Raw genomic sequence first — 23141 nt, 5'->3', positions numbered from 1 at the left:
TAGTGCTGGGTTGTGCTCCCTTAAAACGATGAATCCCACAATCACTCCCTGGCCCAATGCCCTCCTCTAAATACTGAGTTGGCTCACATACTATTAACCATGTTCCATGTCGCTGTGTTATTGTTTACATATTTGCTGCCCCCTCAAAACATCTTCCTTATCAAATCCATAGTTATAAGCTGCTCTTGAACTCACATGTGAAGCTTGAGAACGCCTCGACACTCACTTTTAAGTGTAATTTTTTAGTTATTATTCCATTTAAGCTTTTGCTCTAGTTTGGCTCAACAGTTACACTATCAACTTCTGACCTTGTGTGTGTGTGCGTGTGTGCGTGTGTGCGTGTGTGCGTGTGTGTGTGTGCGTGTTTGCGTGCGTGCGTGTGTGTGTGTGTGTGTGCGTGCGTGTGTGTGTGTGTGTGTGCGTGCGTGTGTGTGTGTGTGTGTGCAGTGGGGTGGTACAGCCTATGGGTAGGTGCACACTATTGAACTTGTAGATAATGATGGTATTGATTTGTATTTTCTGTTTAATGCCCAAGCAGGAGCTCATCTAGGGATTATTCTGTGACCTTGATCAGATGCCTTCTGGTTTTTGATTCAATATTTACATATTTGTCCATAATGGGAAACCAAATATAACAATAGGTTTCTTCCTTTTTAAAAAGATCAATCCTTTAACACAAACCATTATTCCCTAAGCTTCCGGTCTTCCTGCAGTCTTTTTTGCACTTTTACACATATTTATTTCACAAACACATTTATCACCTTTGTTCACACACCATGCCTAATCTTTTGGCTGAAATGAACACCTGCTGTTTTTTGAATATTATACATCTCGAAAACCTTTCATTTCAACTTTATGGGTCGGGAAGGTAATTGCAAAATTGCTGTTCAGAAATGCATTTAACACAACGATTCTAATTTCACATGGTTCAAACCACAGCACAATAAACATAAAAACTCTTCCTTGTGTTTTCTTAGAACCTTTTTTTTAGGATGTTAATCTTTTATATTTTCAGATACATCTTAGTGTGTTAATATACAATATTACAAAGTTTGCCAGATGTATCTAACATTGTAGAAGATTAAGACATATTTTTAAGAGGTTAAATTTTCTAATACATTTCATTTAGATGTTGGAATTTGATTTAAACACACTAAGATGCAAGTTTATCAACTCCAAGACAGATCAACCAATAAACTGGTGTCTTTGATCATGCATGCCCCACTGTCATACAGTTACATAAAATATCATTTAGAACAGCCTTAGTGCACTTGCAGGGATCCAATATCCAGACATATCTGGTGTATCCTATAATCTACTAATATTGAGTTCAAATTGTTAAAGGTAAATATTATAAGGGAATATGTATCGCTTGGTAGTTAGATGTAAATCACATCAGAATCATGTGTCAGAGCAAATAGTAGACAGAAGGAAAGGCAGCATGGCCTCTAATTTGTAAAAGGTGTATTCAAACACAAGACTCCAGTCAACAGACTCACTTCAGGCTTCACTGACACAAATCAAGCTTTTCTTTATCAAGTTATTTGATTTCGCTATTGTTTCACCTTCTGCATTTGCATGTTGCCAAGGCATGTACTGTAGTGCATTTTTAATACTATTCAAGTTTGTTTTATTTTTAGTCATCATTCAATTTGTATATTTAAGCCAATAAATGTTCATTTATTAGTTTATCTTTAGTAACGGCTTCATCGTGGTAAGGGTTGCACTGAATCCAAAGGCTCTCCCAGGAGCGCTGGGTATTTACATTACACTTTACTTTTATGGCACTTGGCAGATGCTCTTACTCAGAGAGACTTAGATTTATCTCATTATATACATGAGCAGTTTAGGGTTGAGTGTCTTGCTGTAGGGCTCAACAGTGGCAGCTGTGACCTTCTGTAGTCTATCAGTAGTCCAATGTCTTAACCACTAACCATGGACAGGACCGAGGGGGATAAAGGATACTATGAACACACATGTTCACACACTCATTTACATTTACTGGCATGTTTACTTAAAATATGACTTACACAGACACTGGGACAACGTGAAACTCCCACCATGTGAAACCTTATAATATGTAAGAACCTGAGCTCAGGATAGAACCAAAGATGCTGGAGCAGGATGTACTAGAGATGACTTTATTTACAGCATTCTGAAAAATTAACCGTACATAGAAAAAGTTAACACATTTAAAAAAAACAGTTAACTTCATTTACAAAACATTTACATAACTGCAATTTCTTTGTAAACCTGCATTGCAGTTGTTTCTCCCAATTATGATGAACTTGTGGTAACACTTCTGGTGTTGCTCACGTAATTGGATTTCGAATGGGTTGGAAGTGCCACAATTTGTTGATTCAATCTCTTATTTATTTATGTATTTATTTATTTATCAAAAGCACTCCTAAAGGCTAGTTGGAGGTATGAAAATTATCGGAAAACTTTTTTGAAAAAAGTGTGAATTTTTCAGAGTATTGAAACTTTTGGATCACTATGTAAATAAACAAATTTTCAGGACAGTACATCAAAAGAATTTTAATTTGGATTTTATTTGAATATTAATCTATTGGTTTTCTTTATTTTAATATTAATCTATTAAACACTTTATACTGTAGCAGTGCAAATCTGTTCTACATACTGTAGGTTTACTATTGATTTACTATACAACAACACATAAGCTTTGGAAAAAGGCAGCACGGTGGCTTAGTGGTTAGCACTGTCACCTTGCACCTCCAGGTTGGCCCTTTGCTTGGTGTTCTTTAGTTTTCCTCCTGTCCAAAGACATGCAGACGTAATGTGTGAATGTTGACCGGAAGCCCTACTACAGTCATACACATGAGAATAGATACAATGGTCACCATTGTCCTCCACGGTCTCTAGTTGGACTAATGAGAATCCTACTGTAGATGGATGGATAGAAGCTTCGGTGAGGAAAAAAAGGTGTTTTAGGAGGTTGTTAAGATTTTTAAGCTTTACTGCAGAATTAATAGTGTATGTTCTCCTTTACCCTGAGCACATTTGAAGGAATTTAGATATAAACAGCTATATATAATCCAAGTGCAAATCGCCTGCATCATATTTTAGTCACAGATACTGTAGTAGTGGGGAAAACGTCTCTCTCTAGATCTATGTTTTTCCCAAAGCTAAACACTATATGTTATTGATCAGTCATCCACATGACACATTCTTTAGAGTTAGTACTGTATAATGGTGAGAGCAAAGTGAGCGATGCTGTACTGCAGGAATGTAGAGTTAAAACATGTAGAAGTCTCAAGTCTCTATGATACATAGTACTTAAAAGAAGGAATGGTGTGCTAAACCTCAATCTGGAGTTGAGAGTTTTTAATGTAATGTCAATTATTCATGATTTTTTGTTGAACAGTTCAGGGGAAGTGCAGAGGAGGGTGCTCTAGCGGGGTAATATTTAATTTGCTGTACTTGGTGAACTGTGAATGGGTAAATATTTGGAGACTTGTGATTATAGACCTGAGGGACCTGATTAACCCTAATCTTTTCATTTATTAAATCTTTTTACAGTAACATACTGTATGCTGTACAGTGTATGTTGACATGGTGTTTTTTTTACACACACATGCAAAAGGTATGGGAGCGTTCAAGTCAAACCAGGACGTTTGATTGTGCAGAATATTAGAATACAGTTACGAGAGTAAATGCTACCTTCATTTCTCTGTATAATTCCTTGCTACACTAATGCACTTATCATTTCACTAGCGCTTGGATACCATCAAGGTAGAAGACTTTTTTAGTATGCTGGAGCCATGATTAGACTACCTGTTATATGTCTGAAATGCTGGCCTCCCAGGAACTCTCTTAATGGCTCAAACATGTGGAAATGACTTGGAGAGCAAGGTCAGGGATGTATGGGAGATGTGGCAATAACTCCCAGTCCTGGTTAATTTAATGTGCAAGTGGGGTTCATAAATGATTTTGTGTACAGTTCCCACAGACAGATCAGTCTCTTCCACAATTTGGTTACAAGTTATCTGTCAATTTCAAGGATCAGGTGTTCCATTTACTGAATGCTCAGGGGAACAACTGCAGTGGGCTCCAAGCCACCTCGGGCAGCATTGTCATTTATATAAATACGGCCTTCTTTAAAATGTTTGCACCATTGAAATATTTTACTGCAGCTATGAACCTCATCACTTCTCTAAATGTCAATTGGTTTTATGCCTTCGTCCATGAGAAATTTCATCACAACATGCTCTTTTATGCTTGCACTAACATGGTTGCATGGCATTTTTTGCTTAACACATGATTCACATGGCCAGACACATTAGCGCCACCATGCGGTAATACAGTAGGAGACACGGGTCACACACCAGCAAGACTAACTGGATGCTCTCGAATCTCTTCTTCTGTTCACTGTCTCAGTTTGACTTTAACGCTGTTTGTAAATTGACACATAGCTTTACGGAAAAATGTATGTTGCCACTAGAAATAAAAATTCTGCAGAAACTTTTGAGGAGGCCAAACTGTCGGCCAATCTGAGGATGAACTGTGCCAGAGACAAATAGATAGAAATCCTGAGAGACTGTTTTCTACCATTAACAAAATTATAACTTATAATTATATAATTATGTATAAAATTACTTATATAATTATTACTATACTATACTATACTATACTATACTATACTATACTATACTATACTATATGTTCAGGTTTTCAAGGGAAAACATAGTTAGGATTTGGTTGGCCTTCTGGTGCAAAGATCTGTTGAGAACAAGCTTCATTCTATAGGCCTAGATGAATTGTAACTCTTAATGATGCTAAAAGATTGTCAACATAGTATTAATAATGCATTAATAACCTAAACATAACAGGTTTTTGTTGCATTTATGTTTATATAATCTATGGTTGTCTAATCTTGCATGTCTGTGTGCAAAAAGGTAAGTTTTATTCTAAAGGCAGGAAATGAGTCTCTTGAATATTCATCACTCTAGAGGATGCAGTAAATAAATTTTAAAAATGTGCTTATGCATTTCTTAATGTTTACTTGATTTATTTACTTCTTTTATTTAAGTTGCATTATACCTGTGATTTAGTGATTTTGCACATTAACATGCATAATCTCTGCATGCGTGTGTGGGTGTGCTGGATTGGGTATTTACACAATTTCTTAGGGAGTCTTAGTAAAACATGTGGCATTTCTTCAGAGAATCAGCCTCTTGGGGCCAAGTGCACAGCCCTGTTATGCAAATATGATATGAATATTGAATATTGTGTTTCAGAGTTTCCAGGTATAAACAGTCTTTCTTTCTCTCTCTCTCTCTCTCTCTCTCTCTCTCTCTTTCTCTCTCTCTCTCTCTGCTCCATTCAGACCAACATCCCCTTCCTGCAGAACGTTTTGAGCAATAACCAGTTTGTGTACAGCACTGTGGACACGCAGTTTATCGATGAGAATCAGGATCTGTTCAACCTCAAACCCGTGCAGAACCGTGCACAGAAACTACTGCATTATCTGGGTTAGTGTGTATACATATGAGTTTATCACCATCACATTATTCTCTAAAATAGAGAATAATTATTCTCTATTGTCACTAAATTATTGTGCAGAATTTTTCTGTGTGAATGTGGAAAAAGGTCCTTAAACAGATTTGTGTTTCCTGCAGGACATGTGATGGTAAATGGGCCAACGACGCCGATCCCGGTCAAAGCCAAGCCTTCTACTGTAGACCCGGTCATTCCCCCTGTCCCTCTAGGTATACCACAACCACACACACACACGAAAAACAAAAACAAAACAAAACAAAAATAAAATAAAAAAATAAATATATATATATATATATATATATATATTCATATTGATATATTTACATCACAACTTCTGACTGATTTTGGTTTCTTTATGATGTTGTAGTCTTCTCACATGCATTTGTCTTTCTTCAGTATGTTTATTGAATAAGCCACCAAGTAAGGTTGTTCCAAAAATTGTCTTTTTATATTTCAAACCTACTTCTTGTACTAAAACAGGCTCAGATGCAAGACTGTAAATGCTTTGTCCTGACTAGGATATTTTGTAAGGACTTATCAGTGCTGTTGCCCCATTGTGTATGTATATAAGTATTAAAGGGGAGTTTCCCACTCAAATCTAAATTTACTGGGCGGACGTTAATGCAATGCACCACCTATTCCCATTCATCAAGGCTGATAGTAATAACTCTTACAAATGCAATATTACACAAAATAGAAAATATTCTGCCCAATATTGTCTAGGTTCTGGGGTGTTTGGTGGCCTTGGGCTCTATTTCATTTCAAAGCTGAAGGCATCCAAAATATGCAATTATCTCCTTTGAACAGTTGATATTGAGATGTAATGTATTTGCTCCTCATGATCTGTAAAACCTTCATAACGGCTCTAATCTAAGCTGATGTTAATCGGTGATTTCTAAGGCTGGTAACTCTAAATGAGCTTCTCCTCTGCAGCAAAGGTAAATATTGGTTTGTGCCTTCCTGTGATGGTCTACATACGGTCCAGTTTCATCACGGTGCTTGATTGGCTTTGCAAATGCATTTGACAATACTGTTTTTAAAAGAAATATTCCAGAACGGTTGACCTTTGTGTCTTAAAATACCAACTGACTGCTGTTGCTGTTACCTTATGCCATACTGTATGTGTTATTACATAGTCTTGTAGTTTCATAGTTTTAAACTGGACTTAAAACTGGTGCAAAAGATGTTACTCACACCAAGTAAACAAAAATCACAAAGACACAAAAACTCTTTTACACTTTCAAGATGGATTAATTTGAAATTAAACAGGAAAGTAGAGTTTAATAATAACATTTGTGTAAGACATTTGTGTGTGCGTGCGTGTGTGCGTGTGTGCGTGTGCGTGCGTGCGTGCGTGCGTGTGCGTGTGCGTGTGTGTGTGTGTGTGTGTGAGACAGAGAGAGAGAAAGAAAGAGTGTTTAAGTGGGTCACATCTGTATTAGGAATCACCCAATGCTTCTGGTGTGTGTGTGTGTGTGTGTGTGTGTGTATGAGAGAGTAAGAGACATAGAGAGATGTCATGTTAAAAAATAGTTTGAGTGCTTAATTTGCTTTATTAAAGCATGCTTGCTTCTGTGCAACCTATGCAAAACTGAAAATCCCATCAGTGTTACTTATTCTTCAATAAAACCCAATATTTTCTAAATTGAGTCTATGTACTATATACATGTGTGTGTATCAGTACCTTCGAGAAATGAATCATGTAATAGAATCCTATATAAATTATGGATGAATATTAACTGAATGATATTAACTGTATCAACAATGTGTGTGTGTGTGTGTGTGTGTGTGTGTGTGTGTGTGTGTGTGTGTGTGTGTGTGTGTGTGTTTGTGTAGGAGAGCCTCCTGCAGGCTTCCGTGATGTTCTGTTGAAAGAAGGTCCTGAGGGTTTTGCCCGTGCAGTGAGACAACATAAGGGTTTGCTCCTGATGGACACCACTTTCCGAGACGCCCATCAGTCTCTCCTAGCCACTCGTGTCAGGACACATGACTTGAAAAAGATTGCCCCGTACGTCGCACACAACTTCAATAATCTCTTCAGTATGGAGAACTGGGGAGGTAAGAACCATGCCTTTTTTATGAACTGTAATAAAATCTACTGACCTGTGTTTGATTACATACATGAAATTATCATATTTCTTTATTACTAGGCTTCTGAGCATTTATCTATTAACTTTTTAACCTAGTAATTTATTGTACTTTAAACCAACCCTCTATACACATCTCACATAATTAGCAACCTGTCACGTATGTCTTATTTACGTATATCCAGTCCTACGGTGTAGTTGAGGGCCAAGTGATTCAATTTTATGGTCAGTTTGTCCCTGGTGAGCAAGCCGAGGGCGACAGTGGCAAGAAAAAACTTCCCGAGATGGTAATAGGAAGAAACCTTGAGAGGAACCAGACTCAACAGGGAACCCATCCTCATCTGGGTGAAACAGAAAGCAGGAATTGATCTGCATTCATACTGTGTGTTAGGTGGCAGTCAGTTCAGCTATAACAGTTGATGTTAATTGATGTTAATATGGAGTCCAGGTAGTTATTGGAGGCTCAGGTAGACATGTAGGAAATTCCAGTCCTGAACTATAGAGAAACTACAGCCAAGTCAAGTCCTCAGAGAAACAGCTGTCAACACTAGTCGAGGCCAGCACCGTCTTCATGGTAGAGTGAAACCGTCCCCAGATACCAGACGCATCCCGAAGCGACACACGGACAGGTCCGGATGGCAGAGGGAGTCTGGATCACTGGTAGCTTAGAAACGACATGTGTAACTCGACAGAGAGAGGGAAAGAGAGAGAGGGGGAGAGAGAACAGTTAGGTATGATCGCAGTCACATAATGTGAATGTATATTTAGTGTAGAGTGCAAGCAGAGACTCAGGCAGGACTAACTATAACAGCATAACTAAAAGGGAGAGCCAGAAGGAAACACAGACATGAGGGCTTCCTGAGATTAAAGCAAACAATCACCTCACCGTCAACAAACCTGAGTGATCAATGAGAGTGGGGAAGACAGCATCTAAACATACCAGTTCACCATAATACTCTACGTCCATGAGTCCCCCAGATCTGCTCCTTTACCTAAGGCTAATCTATTAATAAAAATGCTTGATTAAGTCTAGGCTAAAAACCTATTTATTTAAACACTGAGACTGTGCCTGAGTAGTATTTTAAAATCAATTCGAAATTTCACAGGGAGCCAGATTTGAAGATAAGATAGGGGTGATGTGCTCGTATCTTCTGGTTCTAGTGAGGACTCTCGCTGCTGCATTCTGGACTAGCTGAAGCTTGATCAGAAGATATTGGTTCATTTTCTATAACACAGCCTCAGGGTTTATATTAATCAGCTAATTTTATTGCATTGTTTCTATAGCAACAGCTGTAAGATGAATAATGCATATGCATTTTTGCATTTTCAGGATTTTGGCATTTATGTTGCAATTTTTGATGCAATCTCTATTATCAGTGTATTATAACCGTTCTCTTTGCTCTTTGGTCAGAATTCTTCAGTCCTAAGGAGTGGGATGAGCTGTGTGACATTCTTTATCTTATTTATTTTAAAAAGACAGAGAGAAGAGATGAGATTTCACAGATGGTCCACAAACAGTACTACAAATGAATAAAAAAAGAAGATGCATAAATAAGAAATCACTGCTGGTAAAAAAAAAAAAAAAAAACTGTAGTGTAAGAAGGACAAAACACCACACACTTCCTGGTTACTAATTAATTTCTTTTCTACAACTGTTGGATCTGACCAGGACATTTAAGAATATAATAAAATAATCACTCTAATTATCATTGAACCCTGAACAAGCGCATTATTTGTTGCATTATATATACATAGCACACTATATTTCCATCTGCGGGATTCAACACTTAAACAGTTAGTTAGCTGAAACTATTCTTAAGGGAATAAGTAAAGACATAAAGAGAACCTGAGAAGATTTTTCAGGACTGTCCGACACCTCCATGGTTTATTCTCTTTGCCCTTTGGTTACATAGTACAGGTAGGAGTTTTAAACTAATTTCACTCAGTTACAAACTGTTGTCACTAGCGCAATGCTAAATCTACCAGGTGCTGAAGGATATGTTTGGGTGGACAAAAAGAATTGTATAAATAAATACTATCTTTTAATATAAAATAGCTGATTAAATACATAAACAAATCATAATCTGTTGATAATAAACAGTGTTTGCGAAACTGTTCCTGCTGTTGTACTGAACATCAGCATGCAACCTTGCAACCTAATCACAGCCGTGCGGTTATTCAGTACAACAGAGCTCCTTCTTATGGAGCACTACTCTAACATGTTTTTGCCTTAGTTTTGTCGAGTTGCTGTAGAGCAAAGGCATTTATTTATCCTTAAAAGCTGTGGGCTCCACTGGAACAAAATATTTCACAAGTTAACCGATGCGATGAGAACACGATGAAATGTCATTGGCGCCCTGTTTTTTATAAATTCTTAAGTGAAGGTGATGCAGTGAAACTTATCATTAGGCCATCCAGCACACTTCGCTTTCCTTGTGAAATATTTTCTTCTATTTGTGTAAATAGATCTCTCCCCAACTCCAGTGTATAATTACTGTTTTATTACAGCCAGCTTTGGCCACAAACATTTCTGAATTCTAATGTTTAGTGAGGCATGAAAACATAATTGTTAATGACAACATCAAATAAGAGAATGTCATTTAATCATGGACTGTGGCTACGGCACATGTATGACATGTACAGATATGAGAGGAGCTGCGAGAAGATAAGAGAACAGCAGCGTTATCTCAGTTAAAAAAAAGCCTCAGTGTGTCATCTGATACAGAACAAAGCAACGAGTTAACAAGGCGTAACTGCTATATCTCACAGCGGCATGATAAATCAAAATTAAAATACAGTGCCTTCCAGCAACTTCTGACAGCGCAGTCCATTACTGGTATCTTTGTTGTGTACCATGGAAATCTGCATTAATGAAAAAAAGATGAATGTGCGGCAGATAGAAAATGTTATATTTCATTTGCAGGTATTTTTGTCCTTATAGTTTTACTATAAGGGAATTACGGCACTTTTATTGTCTATAACTTGCTTTTATATAAGCTCAAGCAGCCAGAAACATAGTGTTTAATGTTTAATGCTCCTAGTTGTGTTGTGTATGGACACATAGCTGTGATTGTGTAATATTGCCTCTTATTTGCTCTTGTTTTCTGTCAGTAGCTTTTGACTGTGCCTTTATATGCTCAATTTATAAACAATTGAAATAGAAATCAATTTTGTAGTTTGTACTGCTTTTCCACATTTCTTTCTGATGATTTCCTGTTGTCGTGGTTATATCATGAGTTACTGTGTTTAATGAGGCTGAAGCCTTTATCCTCTTCAAAGCCAAATGCAGTGACTCTTTATACATCTGTATGGTGAGCCTTTGATTTTTTTTGTTCCATCTATTCAAATAAGTAAACCACATATAACAAAATGGATACAAAGGTTTACTTTTATTAATTACCAATTACACTGCCCGGTGTGATGTTGCGGGTATCGCGACAGACAAACCCACGGTCAATTGCTCCACAGGCAAGCCCGCGGCCGCCCTCTCAAGCTGCCGCTAGGTAACGCTTCCATGATAATGACAATGCACGACACCTGGACGCATGTCTATATAGGTCTTCAAGACAAAGCGGTAGTCATGCGGACATTTAGGAGACATTTAGCACCAAGTCGTGGAGCGTTGCTCTGGTAAAAGGCAAAAAAAAAAAAGAAAAGAGAAACCTAAAAAGAAAAGATAAGGATTAGCCCTGTTTTTTTTAGAAAGCAGGGGATTGGACAATTTTAACCCCATTTCAGCAATTTCCATAGTTTTTTTCTCTATGGAAAAACGGACCTCTGACATGGTCTTTTAAAAATAAGGAGCTACTCATTGCATTAGTTAACGTAAAAAAAAATTATACCAGCTGAATCATATCAATCACTACAATAATTATCCTATCAAAGGCTCTTAAATATTTTCTAATGTAAATTTAAATGGCAAAGTGTTGATGTTCATAAAAATACTAAACATATTTTTTGTCTTACTCACACACCAACATAATTTTTACACTTGTATTATATGCATAAAAACTGCAATGTTCCAATAAATAAAGTGTACAGTGACTGTCCCCACTAATTTAGATGTTATTTGTGAGCACTTAAGAGCTAAACAGTTGCCGTATGTGAATGTTCCTGCAATTAAATTAATAAAAATAAGTATTTTAACATATGCATCTGTCTCTGTACCTCTCCCTGCTTCTCTGTAGGTGCTACATTTGATGTGGCTTTGCGCTTCCTGTCAGAGTGTCCATGGCGTAGGCTGCAGCAGCTGAGAAAACAAATACCCAATGTGCCTTTCCAGATGTTGCTGAGGGGAGCTAATGCAGTGGGTTACACCAACTACCCTGACAACGCCGTATTCAAGTACAAACATATACACACAAGCATTCAACTTTGCATCTTAAAGTACACACAAAAATAGCATCTGTATAATGTACTGAATCATACAGAAGCAGGGTGCAAGTGCATAAATTTACAGTTTTTTTTTTTTTCTTCAGGCGAATCTGATACTCATATTCATCATCTACAGCATAGGTCAAATCACAAGCAGGAAGTATGAAAAGGGCAAATCCATAATCCAAAGAACAAGAAACACAGAAAAAGGGAAAGGCTCATCATTAATGTAACATGTGCTGCAAAGTTGATGAGACCTAACAACAAGACAGTGACACAGCAGGGAATAAAAAGACCAATCAGGACCTAAATATAGAATAGGTGAAGACAATCAAGAAATAATTGAATAAATGTTCAACGAGTGCAGACAGGGCTAAAGTCAAACCAAAAACATATGAGACAATAAACACTGGCTGGGAAATGCACCACAGACTGAAGTTTTGTACAGCACTCTAATAGGCTTTTAAAGAAGTAGCATTATTCCCATGTTTCCCTACATCTTCAGTATTCTTTTTAAAATGATCAATTACAACATTACAATATTATGTGTTTGGGTCTACACGTCTATTTTGTCCTCTTTTTACTTTTTTTGTAAGAACAAGTTTACATCGATCAGGTCAAGTTTGTCAATTCAGGCTTCAAATTTCCAGATTTTAATTCAATCAAGAATCCATGGAATGCATCGGTCAAACAAATCCGATACATTTAGAGGCCCCGCCCCTGAAACACACAGCACCCAAAGAATTCATCTCTAACGTCCCAGTCCAGAAATCGAGGTGCACTCCCCAGAGGTCTTGTGGGGACCAGAGCTTCCCCGGGTGCACAAGGGAAACCCACACAATACTGGGCTTAAGGCTTTGGATTTTGAATGAATAGCTGATTGGTATAGCTTATGCATGGCTTTTCATTGTTTGTTTGTTTTTTTGGTACTCTGTAACTACAGTATGTAACAAGGCCAGAAAGGTAGGTGTAGGGGGTCCAACAGGGATTGTGGCAATTTGATTTCCAAAACCAGCTTAAACCAAAATTACTTAAATTAATACACAGGATACATTACTGCAGCTAAAATGTGATGTGCAGATATGAAGGAAAAGATAACAGAGAAGAAAATATCAGTGTGATTTATTGTCATGCTGAAAAACAAATAAAACATCTGCTGCAGAACACAACAACAAGTTAACAAGATGTTCTGTAACTGCTTTTTTTCACAGCAGCTTGATAAAATGTAAAAGGAGTGAAGCTTATTTGGGGCGGTTAAGGTGTGCATAGTCAAAACCGGGTTAAGATCTATACTGGTAAACATCCAAACTATTTAGTTTTAACTAAAGTTATTTTCGCACATACTGTACTTATACAAGGAGAAAACAATATTTCAATAAAACAATATCTTGCGGTAATTACATTAAATCCTCTTGTTACACTGATGCCACCTCATTTCAGTGTACTTACACCAAACAATTATTGGGAATTGGTTTAGAGGTAATATCAAAGATCTCAGTTAAGGCTTCTAAATATGAATATGAAATATAAATATGAACTCGTTGTCATGTCTTTTCTTCCCCTTGCTTCCTAGGTTTTGTGAAGTGGCAAAGGAGAATGGTATGGACATCTTTCGTGTTTTTGACTCTCTAAACTACCTTCCTAACATGCTGATGGGGATGGAGGCTGCTGGTTCAGCTGGAGGGGTGGTGGAAGCAGCCATTTCTTACACAGGAGACGTTGCTGATCCCACGAGACAGAAATATTCACTGGAATATTACCTGCAGCTAGCAGAGGAGCTAGTCAAGGCCGGGACGCATATATTGGCCATAAAGGTAGGGGCATGTGAAAAACATACACATGATACAAACACTTATGACACACATAAGGCAATGTAGTAATATGCAAACATATAATTTCTCTCTCTCTCTAGGACATGGCTGGTTTGTTAAAACCTGAGGCGAGTCATTTGCTAATCACAGCTCTGAGAGATAGATTCCCAGAAGTTCCCATCCACGTACACACTCATGACACGGCAGGTGCAGGTGTGGCAGCAATGTTGGCATGTGCTGAAGCGGGGGCTGATATCGTGGATGTGGCAGTGGACTCCATGGCTGGAATGACATCTCAGCCTAGCATGGGTGCTATAGTGGCCTGTGCCAAAGGCACCAAACATGACACTGGTGAGAACGATACTTAAAGATGCTCAGATATTTTTTTGGCAGATTTAAGGCAGAATGTTTGTGTTCTTGTTCTTGTTACTGTAAATATGATTTCTTTTTCTATCAATTCATTAACTTTTCATTATCCATATTTTAGAGTATATTTACCTCCTAAAAATCATGTTGCCCCTGCCTCTGTAGCAGTAATGATGCAATTCCCAGACTGTATACAATACAGAATTCAAAAAAAGATGTCCTCGTTCATATTCTATTCAACAAAAATCAAATATAATTAAAAACTAAGGATCAGGTAGTATGGATTTTAGATGCTTTTAAGTAGTGGTTCTCAAATCCGGTCCTGGAGGACCATTGCCCTGCAGATTTTAGTGCTTTCTCAGCTCCCAGCACACCTGATTTAATGCATCCTCTAACTAACAGCCTTTGCTTAATTAACCTGGGTGTGGTAGAGCAAGGAAAACACAAAAAATGTGTGGGACAGTGGTCTTTCAGGAATAAGGTTGAAACTGACTGCTTTAAAGTGATACATATAAGAATATATGTGAAAGATGGAATCTTACAGCAAAATGTCCTGGGAACATGATAGTGATTTTAAAACAAAACAAGAAGACAGTGTGAGTGCATTTAAGCCCTTCGGAATAAATAAAAAAGCAGAAAGAACACATTCTCTGCATCCAAACCTATCGGAAATCATAATTTTTATCTCAACAGATATTTCCTTACTCTCGTATTAGATTAAAAGCAAAAATGTTAGTGATTTTAAATGCAATTTTAATATAAACAGTGATATTTCTTATAAAAGCAGCTGGTGGCTTGTCTTGCTAAATTGGCTCCCTGATTATGAGATGTCTTTCCAGTAGAGATTCACTGCTAAACCAGCAGGAAGTGTTTCCAAAGGATAAAATCTGAAAGACACATATAAAAAAAAAAAGAAAAAAATCGGTAGTCAGATTAATTGTCAAAGCACCAGTCCCATTTTCTTTCTGCTGAGCACGGTGCTGTAAGACACAGCTCCAAAGCAAAAACTACAGCGATCAATACACTCTGCAAGAGTGAATTTAACACAGTGGGCATTTATTTAACACTGCCGATTTTACTGTGTATGATATTGTGTAACAGGATATGTGAGGGTTACCAGGCGGTCATTTTTGAGAGGAGCACCAAAGACTTGGGTGGAATTTTAATAGTCAACATTTATCAGAATTGTGCAGGAGTTCAAGCTGCACTTAAAATGCTTTAAAAAGCTTCTTCATTCCATAAAATATTGTCTGAAAGTGGATAAAATGAAATCTGACATGTTCTTTGAGCAAAAGAAAAAAAAGGTAGAAGGAGGACGTCCTCTTAGCAACATTTGTCATTGCATTGAAGAATGCCCCCACCACCCTACCACCCTACCACCCCCCACACACACACACACACCCATACATTTTTCACTGGGTGTGAGCCTCTTCACACAGCTGGAGCTAGCTGTGACAAAAAAAAGTCTCGCTGCTGTAGAGCTAAGAGAACACAAGCCAAGCCATGTCATCCCCCAGAACAATGTCTCCTCTTCAGTAAACAACTATGCTATAAAGCTGCTGATGGGGTTAGGAGTGGACAGGAGAAGCAATCAGCCTGTTTCAGGTTTTGAGCAGAGACATAGTCGAGGTCGAACAGGAGATGACTGAAGAGCTCTCAGAGGGAACCCACAGTATAGGTTAATGGAAGCATTCGAAGGCTCAGCATTTCAACAAAACCACAGAAAAAACTCCACTAAGATTGCTGTTCAAATCAACTTTGGCAGAAAATTCCCTCAGGAGAATAAAATGCATGAAATTCCCACAGGACAGGCAGATGGGATTTAGGACAAAAGCAAAACTGGCTGCCAAATAAAGGTTTGCATAGCTGATATACTGTACAGTATGCATGTACAATCATATTGTTTAGTGCAGTAGCTGCATTATAAAAATAATCACAATTAAATCCATATATTTGTTCCAGACATAAAATGACTGCATTCAATGAGTTTGTTTGATAACATTCATAAGGCGATACGCTGCATTGTGAAAAACTTAATTAATCAATCATTATAATGTATTTGAAAACCAGGTGCCTTAGCAACTAGCTCCACTCTGAGCACAAGCATGTCACAAAGTGACAGCCAATGAAGTACTGGCAGTCTCCTGCATGACAAAAAAAAGAAGGTAAATCTGGAACGACAGGTAGATGTTTAGCCTTCTAATTAGAAGAACACAAGTCAGTATCTGTTTGGTTGAGACGTGGCATGATCTTTATTGTCGAGGTGACACTGGGTACAACTTGAAGTCTTTGAGCTTGTGTATGTAGAAATAAGTAGATAGCACTTTATTTGAATTGTCTTATAATCTACATCTCTTAGTTGGTTATGATTACTGTTAAATGTTTCGAAAGAAATGTTTAAGTCTTCACCTTCCTCAGTAAGCAACTGTTGCAGTAATTTAGGTGAAAGGAGACCAAATTTGGAAGAAAAAATGTGTGTGTGCAGTCCAACATAAATCTCATGGTATTTTATAATACATTTACATACATTTGAAACTGTTTGGACAATAGATAGTATTTTTATTGTACACTTGATTTTATTTAGCATAATCCCCATCTTATGGTATAAATGCCTGGCTATAACATTGCTACCAGCTTATACTGTATATGTGACTGTTGCATTAATTGGTGCTACCTAACAATTATTATACCATAATTTCCCACCAATTTATAAATATGATCCATTTGTCCAGATTCTATCACTGAACACATAGGCAGGTCCGTAACATCCACCAAGAGCTTGATATTTTGATATTTTGATTCAGAATCTTATTACAGTATGCACAGTGGGGCTTCAAGTTCAGCATTTCACTTGCTGAAACACTACAACACTTACTGTAACTGTATACCTTTCATTGGTATAATATAGATACACAAATTAGGTATTTAAAGTTGAATTATTTATATGTTGTGAAAATTTCCTATAATTTACGACTTGTGCATTGTACCTCCTACAATTTTAAGTACTTTAAAATTAGATGTTAAGTAATCGAATATGTAGTAAATTCTTTCCATTTTTTTTTTTTTATAACATCATCAGTTTTGACCTACATAAGCTTGTGATCAGGGTCACTTACTGTACAACTCATTCTCTCCTACTCTCTTTACACTTTTTGATGATTGCATGCTCTCTGTTCTGTCATAAGTTGACCAGGTCACTTCACACCAACTACTGTATATGTTTGACATAACAAAGCTTCTACATGATCAGCATAGATCAAAAATGTAGAAATCTTAGTTTAAAAAATTTGTCTGTGAGATGACGCAGCATAAAACTTGTCAAAAAAATTTAGTAAACTAAATGACTCTAAGACACTCACATATTTAAGAACATTAACCACTTGCTTTTAAAACAATCTAAGCTACCTGCCAGTGACAAATTTTATCTTCATTTTTGCAGCTGGACAGGGGTTCTTCTCAGGCACTAAACACACAAACAGAGCAGAATAATTTAGTAGTTTGGCATTCGAGGATAGAGCTTTATAGAGTTCTTTCATTTTTATAGTAGAACATGAAACATCGACCACAGAGCTAATAAGCCTGTGCTGTGAACACTTTAAACATTGAGCTGGAGTAGATTATCATGCTAAAAAAGACATGGTATAAAGCTGGCTTTGTTGTTTTTCCAAACATGATGATGCGATGTGGGCGGTAATTTGAAAAAATGCTATGGTTTTGGCTTCATGCATGTCAAGAAAAAAAATGTGTATAAGCTTTTATTCTTCTTCACCGGATTCACTGTCATAGGACATTAGGATAAAAGTGGCAACTGGCAATTACAGGAAGAAAGTGGATAAAATGTTAACATTTAATATCACAGTGAAAAACTATAATAAGAAATAAAAGAAATGTTTTTAAAAAGAAACATAATAACAGCTACTGACAAAACAGAATGTATATAAATTTTTAACTAATAACTGAAACTTTTTTTTTTCCATGTAACGATTTAAATTGAAAGTAGATTACTTTAAATTTTCAATGGAAATAGTTGGAAATAATGGAAAGGGCAATAGTTTTTTTCATGAATAAAAGATAGGAAACAAATAACATTGTGTGAAATCTCTAGAGATAGCCCCAGTATCTCAAGCTGTAACAGGTTCAGTCTCAGAGGCCACTAACCTGTCTTTCTAATCACAGTCACATTACAGTGTTTCTTAGAGAAGCACGGACACTACTAACATCACATTGCTTGCTTATTTCTCTCCCTTTCTCACTCTCACGTACAGTCAGTTGTACTGTTATATATCAGGAGGTCATACAGATTAGCAGTGAATAAGGGTTCTTCAAAGAGCAACTGTATTCAAGAAATGCATGAACCTCTCAGAAGACTACTAATGCCAGGTCGAAATAAAAGGCAGTTTTCCTCTTTATTATCAAAAGCAACATAAATCTACTGGCCGACAGTACACAAAAAGACAGCACACTCTGAGGACCTCAACCAATATAATGAATCCAAACTATTGATCGTGTTTCAAGTTCATTGTATAACACTCGTGGCATTTTTTAACCTGTGTACAGTTTTTGTAATTACCACAGGGAAAAAAATCTCAATGTGTTTTCCTGTATTGAGAAAAGAGCAGAATCTCCTCGTTTCAAAACACACTTAGTATGGAAATCGACGAACAGTTGTTAAAGCAATGAATAAACATTTATGCAAAATGTATTCTTGTACAAGAATTTGTCATGAATGTTGCAGTCATAGAATGAAGCCTTCTCAATCTGTACAATTCATTCTTTCAAAGATGGAAACTTCATCAGAAAAAAAATCCGTAGCTTAAAGTAAACCCTCAGTATCAGCCTGATAAAAGCAAAATAGCTTTCTCTTGTGACTGTCTAATCCGAAGACCTTTGTAGCTAGAGCCTAATTAGTGTAATTTGTTATATAATTCACTAAATGTGCTTAGATTTCTATGTTAGTGTTTAAAGGAAAACCGATTATCAGTTCTTTTCTCAGTAGAATAAAGTATACTGACCTTCTTGTGCATTGTAGTCACACATACAGTACACATCTCCTGGCTTGAAAATCTCATTAATTTAAACACTTCTGTGACATTATCTTACTTTGCATTATCTCACTTCATAATGTCTGTGCTTGTAATTTGACTTAAGTGCGTCATATCTGGCAATGTTTTTTGCCAGTACAAATGTACTTATATTTGTCAGGATGTTCAATAGAGAGGGAACGTACAAGACTTTCCTAAGTCTCTTGTGTGCACATACACTCAACTTGTTGCATCCCTCTCACTTCCCTCGTCTGCTTTCTCTATTTCATTGCACTAGCCCTTTGACCTTCCTTCCTACCAGTACATCAGTTTGAACAAAGCATTGGGCTTGGCCTGCACGAGTCTCTCTCTCTCTCTCTCTCTCTCTCTCTCTCTCTCTCTCTCTCTCTCTCTCTCTCTCTCTGTCCTGTGTGCCAGTGGGATGATGGGGTGGGATGGAGTCATTGGTGCTTTAGTTCCTCTCAAAGCCCTGCTTTCTTATCTAGCATTCTATGATATGAGATATCTTAAACATCTATAGCCGATTACTATTGGTTGAGAGAGAGTAAGAGCAAGAATAACAGCAAGAGCATAGGATGCAAAAATAGCAAAAATGGAAAGATGGGTAATTAATTTGATTGAGAACTAGCTATGCCACCTACGTTTAAATGATTCTGAATGAGTAAATGTGGGTTAGAAAGAGAGAGAGAGATATTATAAAAGCAACTTTGTTATGGGAATTGTTCACACAGGACTCTCATTAATTTCCCAGTCCCTGACCTCCACTGCTTCTCTCTCTCTCTCTTTCTCTCTCGCTCTCTCTAGCTCTGCTTTTCTCACATGCTCTCTTGATTACATGTAAGACTATTACCTAATTGACTTGTCTAGGAGCTGTCGGCACAAGTAGACACGCAAGTAAAAGTTCAATGGATGGGCGGCATGTTGCTAATGAGACTCCTGTTGCTTTCATTACAGTTTATTTCACCCCTGTGATCAAGGCATGGAAATTTGCAGAATTCATTACCATTACTCCATGCTTATCACATCTTTCTTCCATGTACATTGTTTGGAGACTGTTTTTTTTTTGGTCCTTCATGATTTGATGGTGGTGCCATAAACATAAGGAACACATGGAATGTGTCCATCTACTTGCAAAGAAATGGGGACTAACTTATAGTGGTTTAATGGGGACTTTATGCCTCAAAGTACTTCTGATATGTTTTCAACATGACATACCAGAAGTACTTAATGTAACATTAGCAGATAATAACTATGTTATTACACGTTTATTACTTTGTCATAAGCCTTTACAAGAAGTACCATTTACAAAAAAATAAACAGTTTATATATACCTGTCCTTTGGTGGATGAATGTCACTGAGTAAAAGTGACACACCAGTGAGGTTGATTTTAGTTTAGGTGACTGTACTGCAATTTTAGAAAGTGCTTTGTTCATTTTCACAATTAACCTCACAGGGTGATCTCACATCAGTGTGAAGGAGGGAGATATCACACACTGGGAGAATAACAAAGAGAGAAAGAGAAAAAAAATTAATATAACAGAACTATGCTATTCTACAGAGCTGGTTATCAATTCAAGTAACTTTATATATGTTCCTGTTACACAGATACATCACAATGTATATATTTATATACAGTAATTGTACAGTATGTCCGTTGTCAGGAATGTCATATTAAGGAGTGCTGTAGTGTTCTATGTTCTCTTTATTTACTGTCACACTGATTTTATCAAAGTAATTAATACATGACTTCTGAGCTTCCTTTTCTTTCCGCTCTTCTTAACAATCAGCCAGTGCTCATGTAGTATATATTCTACACTATTTTACCATTATTTTCCTTAAATGTGTCTGTGGATTGGCTTAATAGATGATGCTTGTCTATAGTCTTTCAGGTTGGGAGTTCCTAGCGGATTTTGTACTCTGTATTGTTTGATCTTGCACATTTTATTAGTCATTCTGGATCAAAGTGTTTGAAATTGATTGGGATATAAAGTTGAAAAGTTCAAGAAATTGTAATAGGATTAGATTTATACAGAGTAAAATCCTCAGTGTTGCTTTAACACAGATTTTACACCGAGTAAAAAACTAGACCAGAGTGTTTATATAGTCCAACTAGACTCATATAAACACTCTGGCTGTTAATTTAACAATGCGATTTTGCCGTGTATGTGTAGGGAAGTTTAGAGGTTTAAAATGGCAGCTACTGTTTAGTATGTACCTGGCAGCACAGTGGCTTAGTGGTTAGGACTGTTGCCTTGCACTTCTAAGGGTCTGGGTACTTCTCTGAGTACTCCGGTTTCCTCCCACAGACCAAAAACATGCAGATTAAACTACTTGCTATGCCCTAATTTCCAGTAGTGTGTTAATGAGCGTGCAAGTGAGTTTCCCTTAGATGGATTGGCACAGTGCACCCTGTTTCGTGCCTTAAGTCTCCAGGGATAGGCTGGGAATAAAGTGGTATATAAAATGTGTACGTTTTTCTAGTGTTGGGTCTCCTTTTTTGTTTCTTCATATTTTTTGTCATTCACTCTCATACAGTTTTTATTTTCAGTGAAACTTTGCCTTCACCTCATTTCAGACTCTATTTATCTTTATTTCTGTCTCTCTCTCTCTCTCTCTTTCTCTCTCTCTCTCTCTCTGTCGTGCTGCCTCTTTACATTATGCTGCATTTTGTCATTTCTAACCCCATTTTATTTTCTTTATTTTTTGTTTTTTCTGCTCCATTGATCTAGTTTTTCTCCCTCTCCAGTAAACTCTGCATCACTCTCTCTTTAACCAGCACTTTCTCTTCTTCCTTCTGACACCCAACAGACACCACAGTTGTCATTCTTGTTGTTACTCCATCTCTACACCCTGTTACTAAGTACAGGGTTGCAATTTGCTTTATAAATCCCCCGAGAAGCCTTTTTTCTATCATTTTCTTTGTAACTTTATCTTTTTTATTCATGTGCTTTTGTTCAGTGTGACTAAGAGAACATGAAGAGTGCATAGACCATTTTGTCTTACCCTAGAGCAAAAATTGTAGCCCAGCTTGCCAATTCTGCATCTGGAATACATTTAAACATTTTGGTCTTTGTGTGTGTGTTTGTGTGTGTGTGTGTGTGTGTGTGTGTGTGTGTGTGTGTGTGTGTGTGTGTGTGTGTGTGTGTGTGTGTGTATTATTTTAAGATTCATACTATCCTTCACACACCTTTCCAGTCTGTCATTTGAAATACTGTATATGCCTTTTTGTCCAGCATTAATCATCCACTTTCCTCTCACTCACACTTACACACAAATGCATTCTCATTCAAATCAAACACATCTTAGTGGTGACTTCATTATGTACTAATGGCTGTGTCACAAACCAGATCACAGTGGAGTAAAGCAGTCACTTTGAGTGGATAAGGGTGTGTGTGTGTGTGTGTGTGTGTGTGTGTGTGTGTGTGTGTGTGTGTGTGAACACAGAGAGAGAGAGAGGTGAAAGGTGGCCCTAACTATATGGGCTGTTAGCAAGGGGATTAATTAAATCAGCATTGATTGCTGTTCTCTGACATTAGCGTGGGTGTGTTATTGATTGATGGCGTGTTTGGAAAGAGATCCGAGCACAATTGTCTGTGGATCACTATCCAGCTCTAATGTCTCGAGAGATGAACAGAAAAACCAGCCCCTATTAGCCATAACATGGCTCTCACATTCATGCATCCTATGTAATTTTAGGTTATTAGCCGTTCGCTGTTGGTCACACAACCATTAACAAACACTCATGTCTCTTGCTGTTTTGTTAATGGAAATTTCCACTTTGTTTTGTCTTTACTATGGTTAAGTGCTCAATTCTCTGTAATTTCATTAACAAACCATCTCTTTCGTTGCTTTCTGACTGTTTTTAATTCACAACCAGCCCTTGTTAATGCCACTGTTTTGTCATCCTGCTTTGTTTCTTCCCTCTCTTCCCCTCTTTACC

General features: G+C 37.2%; 1 protein-coding gene across 1 annotated transcript in view; it reads left to right on the top strand.

Annotated features, from left to right (window-relative positions):
• The window catches only part of pcxb (pyruvate carboxylase b), a 224751-nt gene that overhangs the window by 167657 nt on the left and 33953 nt on the right, over nt 1–23141 (top strand). The window contains exons 11-16 of the mRNA XM_053495657.1: nt 5348–5492; nt 5640–5729; nt 7357–7578; nt 11795–11951; nt 13555–13795; nt 13894–14143. Of these exons, the coding sequence (XP_053351632.1) occupies nt 5348–5492; nt 5640–5729; nt 7357–7578; nt 11795–11951; nt 13555–13795; nt 13894–14143 (1105 nt within the window). The remainder of the gene's footprint in view (nt 1–5347; nt 5493–5639; nt 5730–7356; nt 7579–11794; nt 11952–13554; nt 13796–13893; nt 14144–23141) is intronic.

Source organism: Clarias gariepinus, chromosome 1 (genome assembly GCF_024256425.1).
Source record: "Clarias gariepinus isolate MV-2021 ecotype Netherlands chromosome 1, CGAR_prim_01v2, whole genome shotgun sequence".
NCBI classification, from domain to species: Eukaryota; Metazoa; Chordata; class Actinopteri; order Siluriformes; family Clariidae; genus Clarias; species Clarias gariepinus.
Note: the sequence above shows the minus strand (reverse complement) of the source record. Positions and strands in the feature narration are given on the sequence as shown.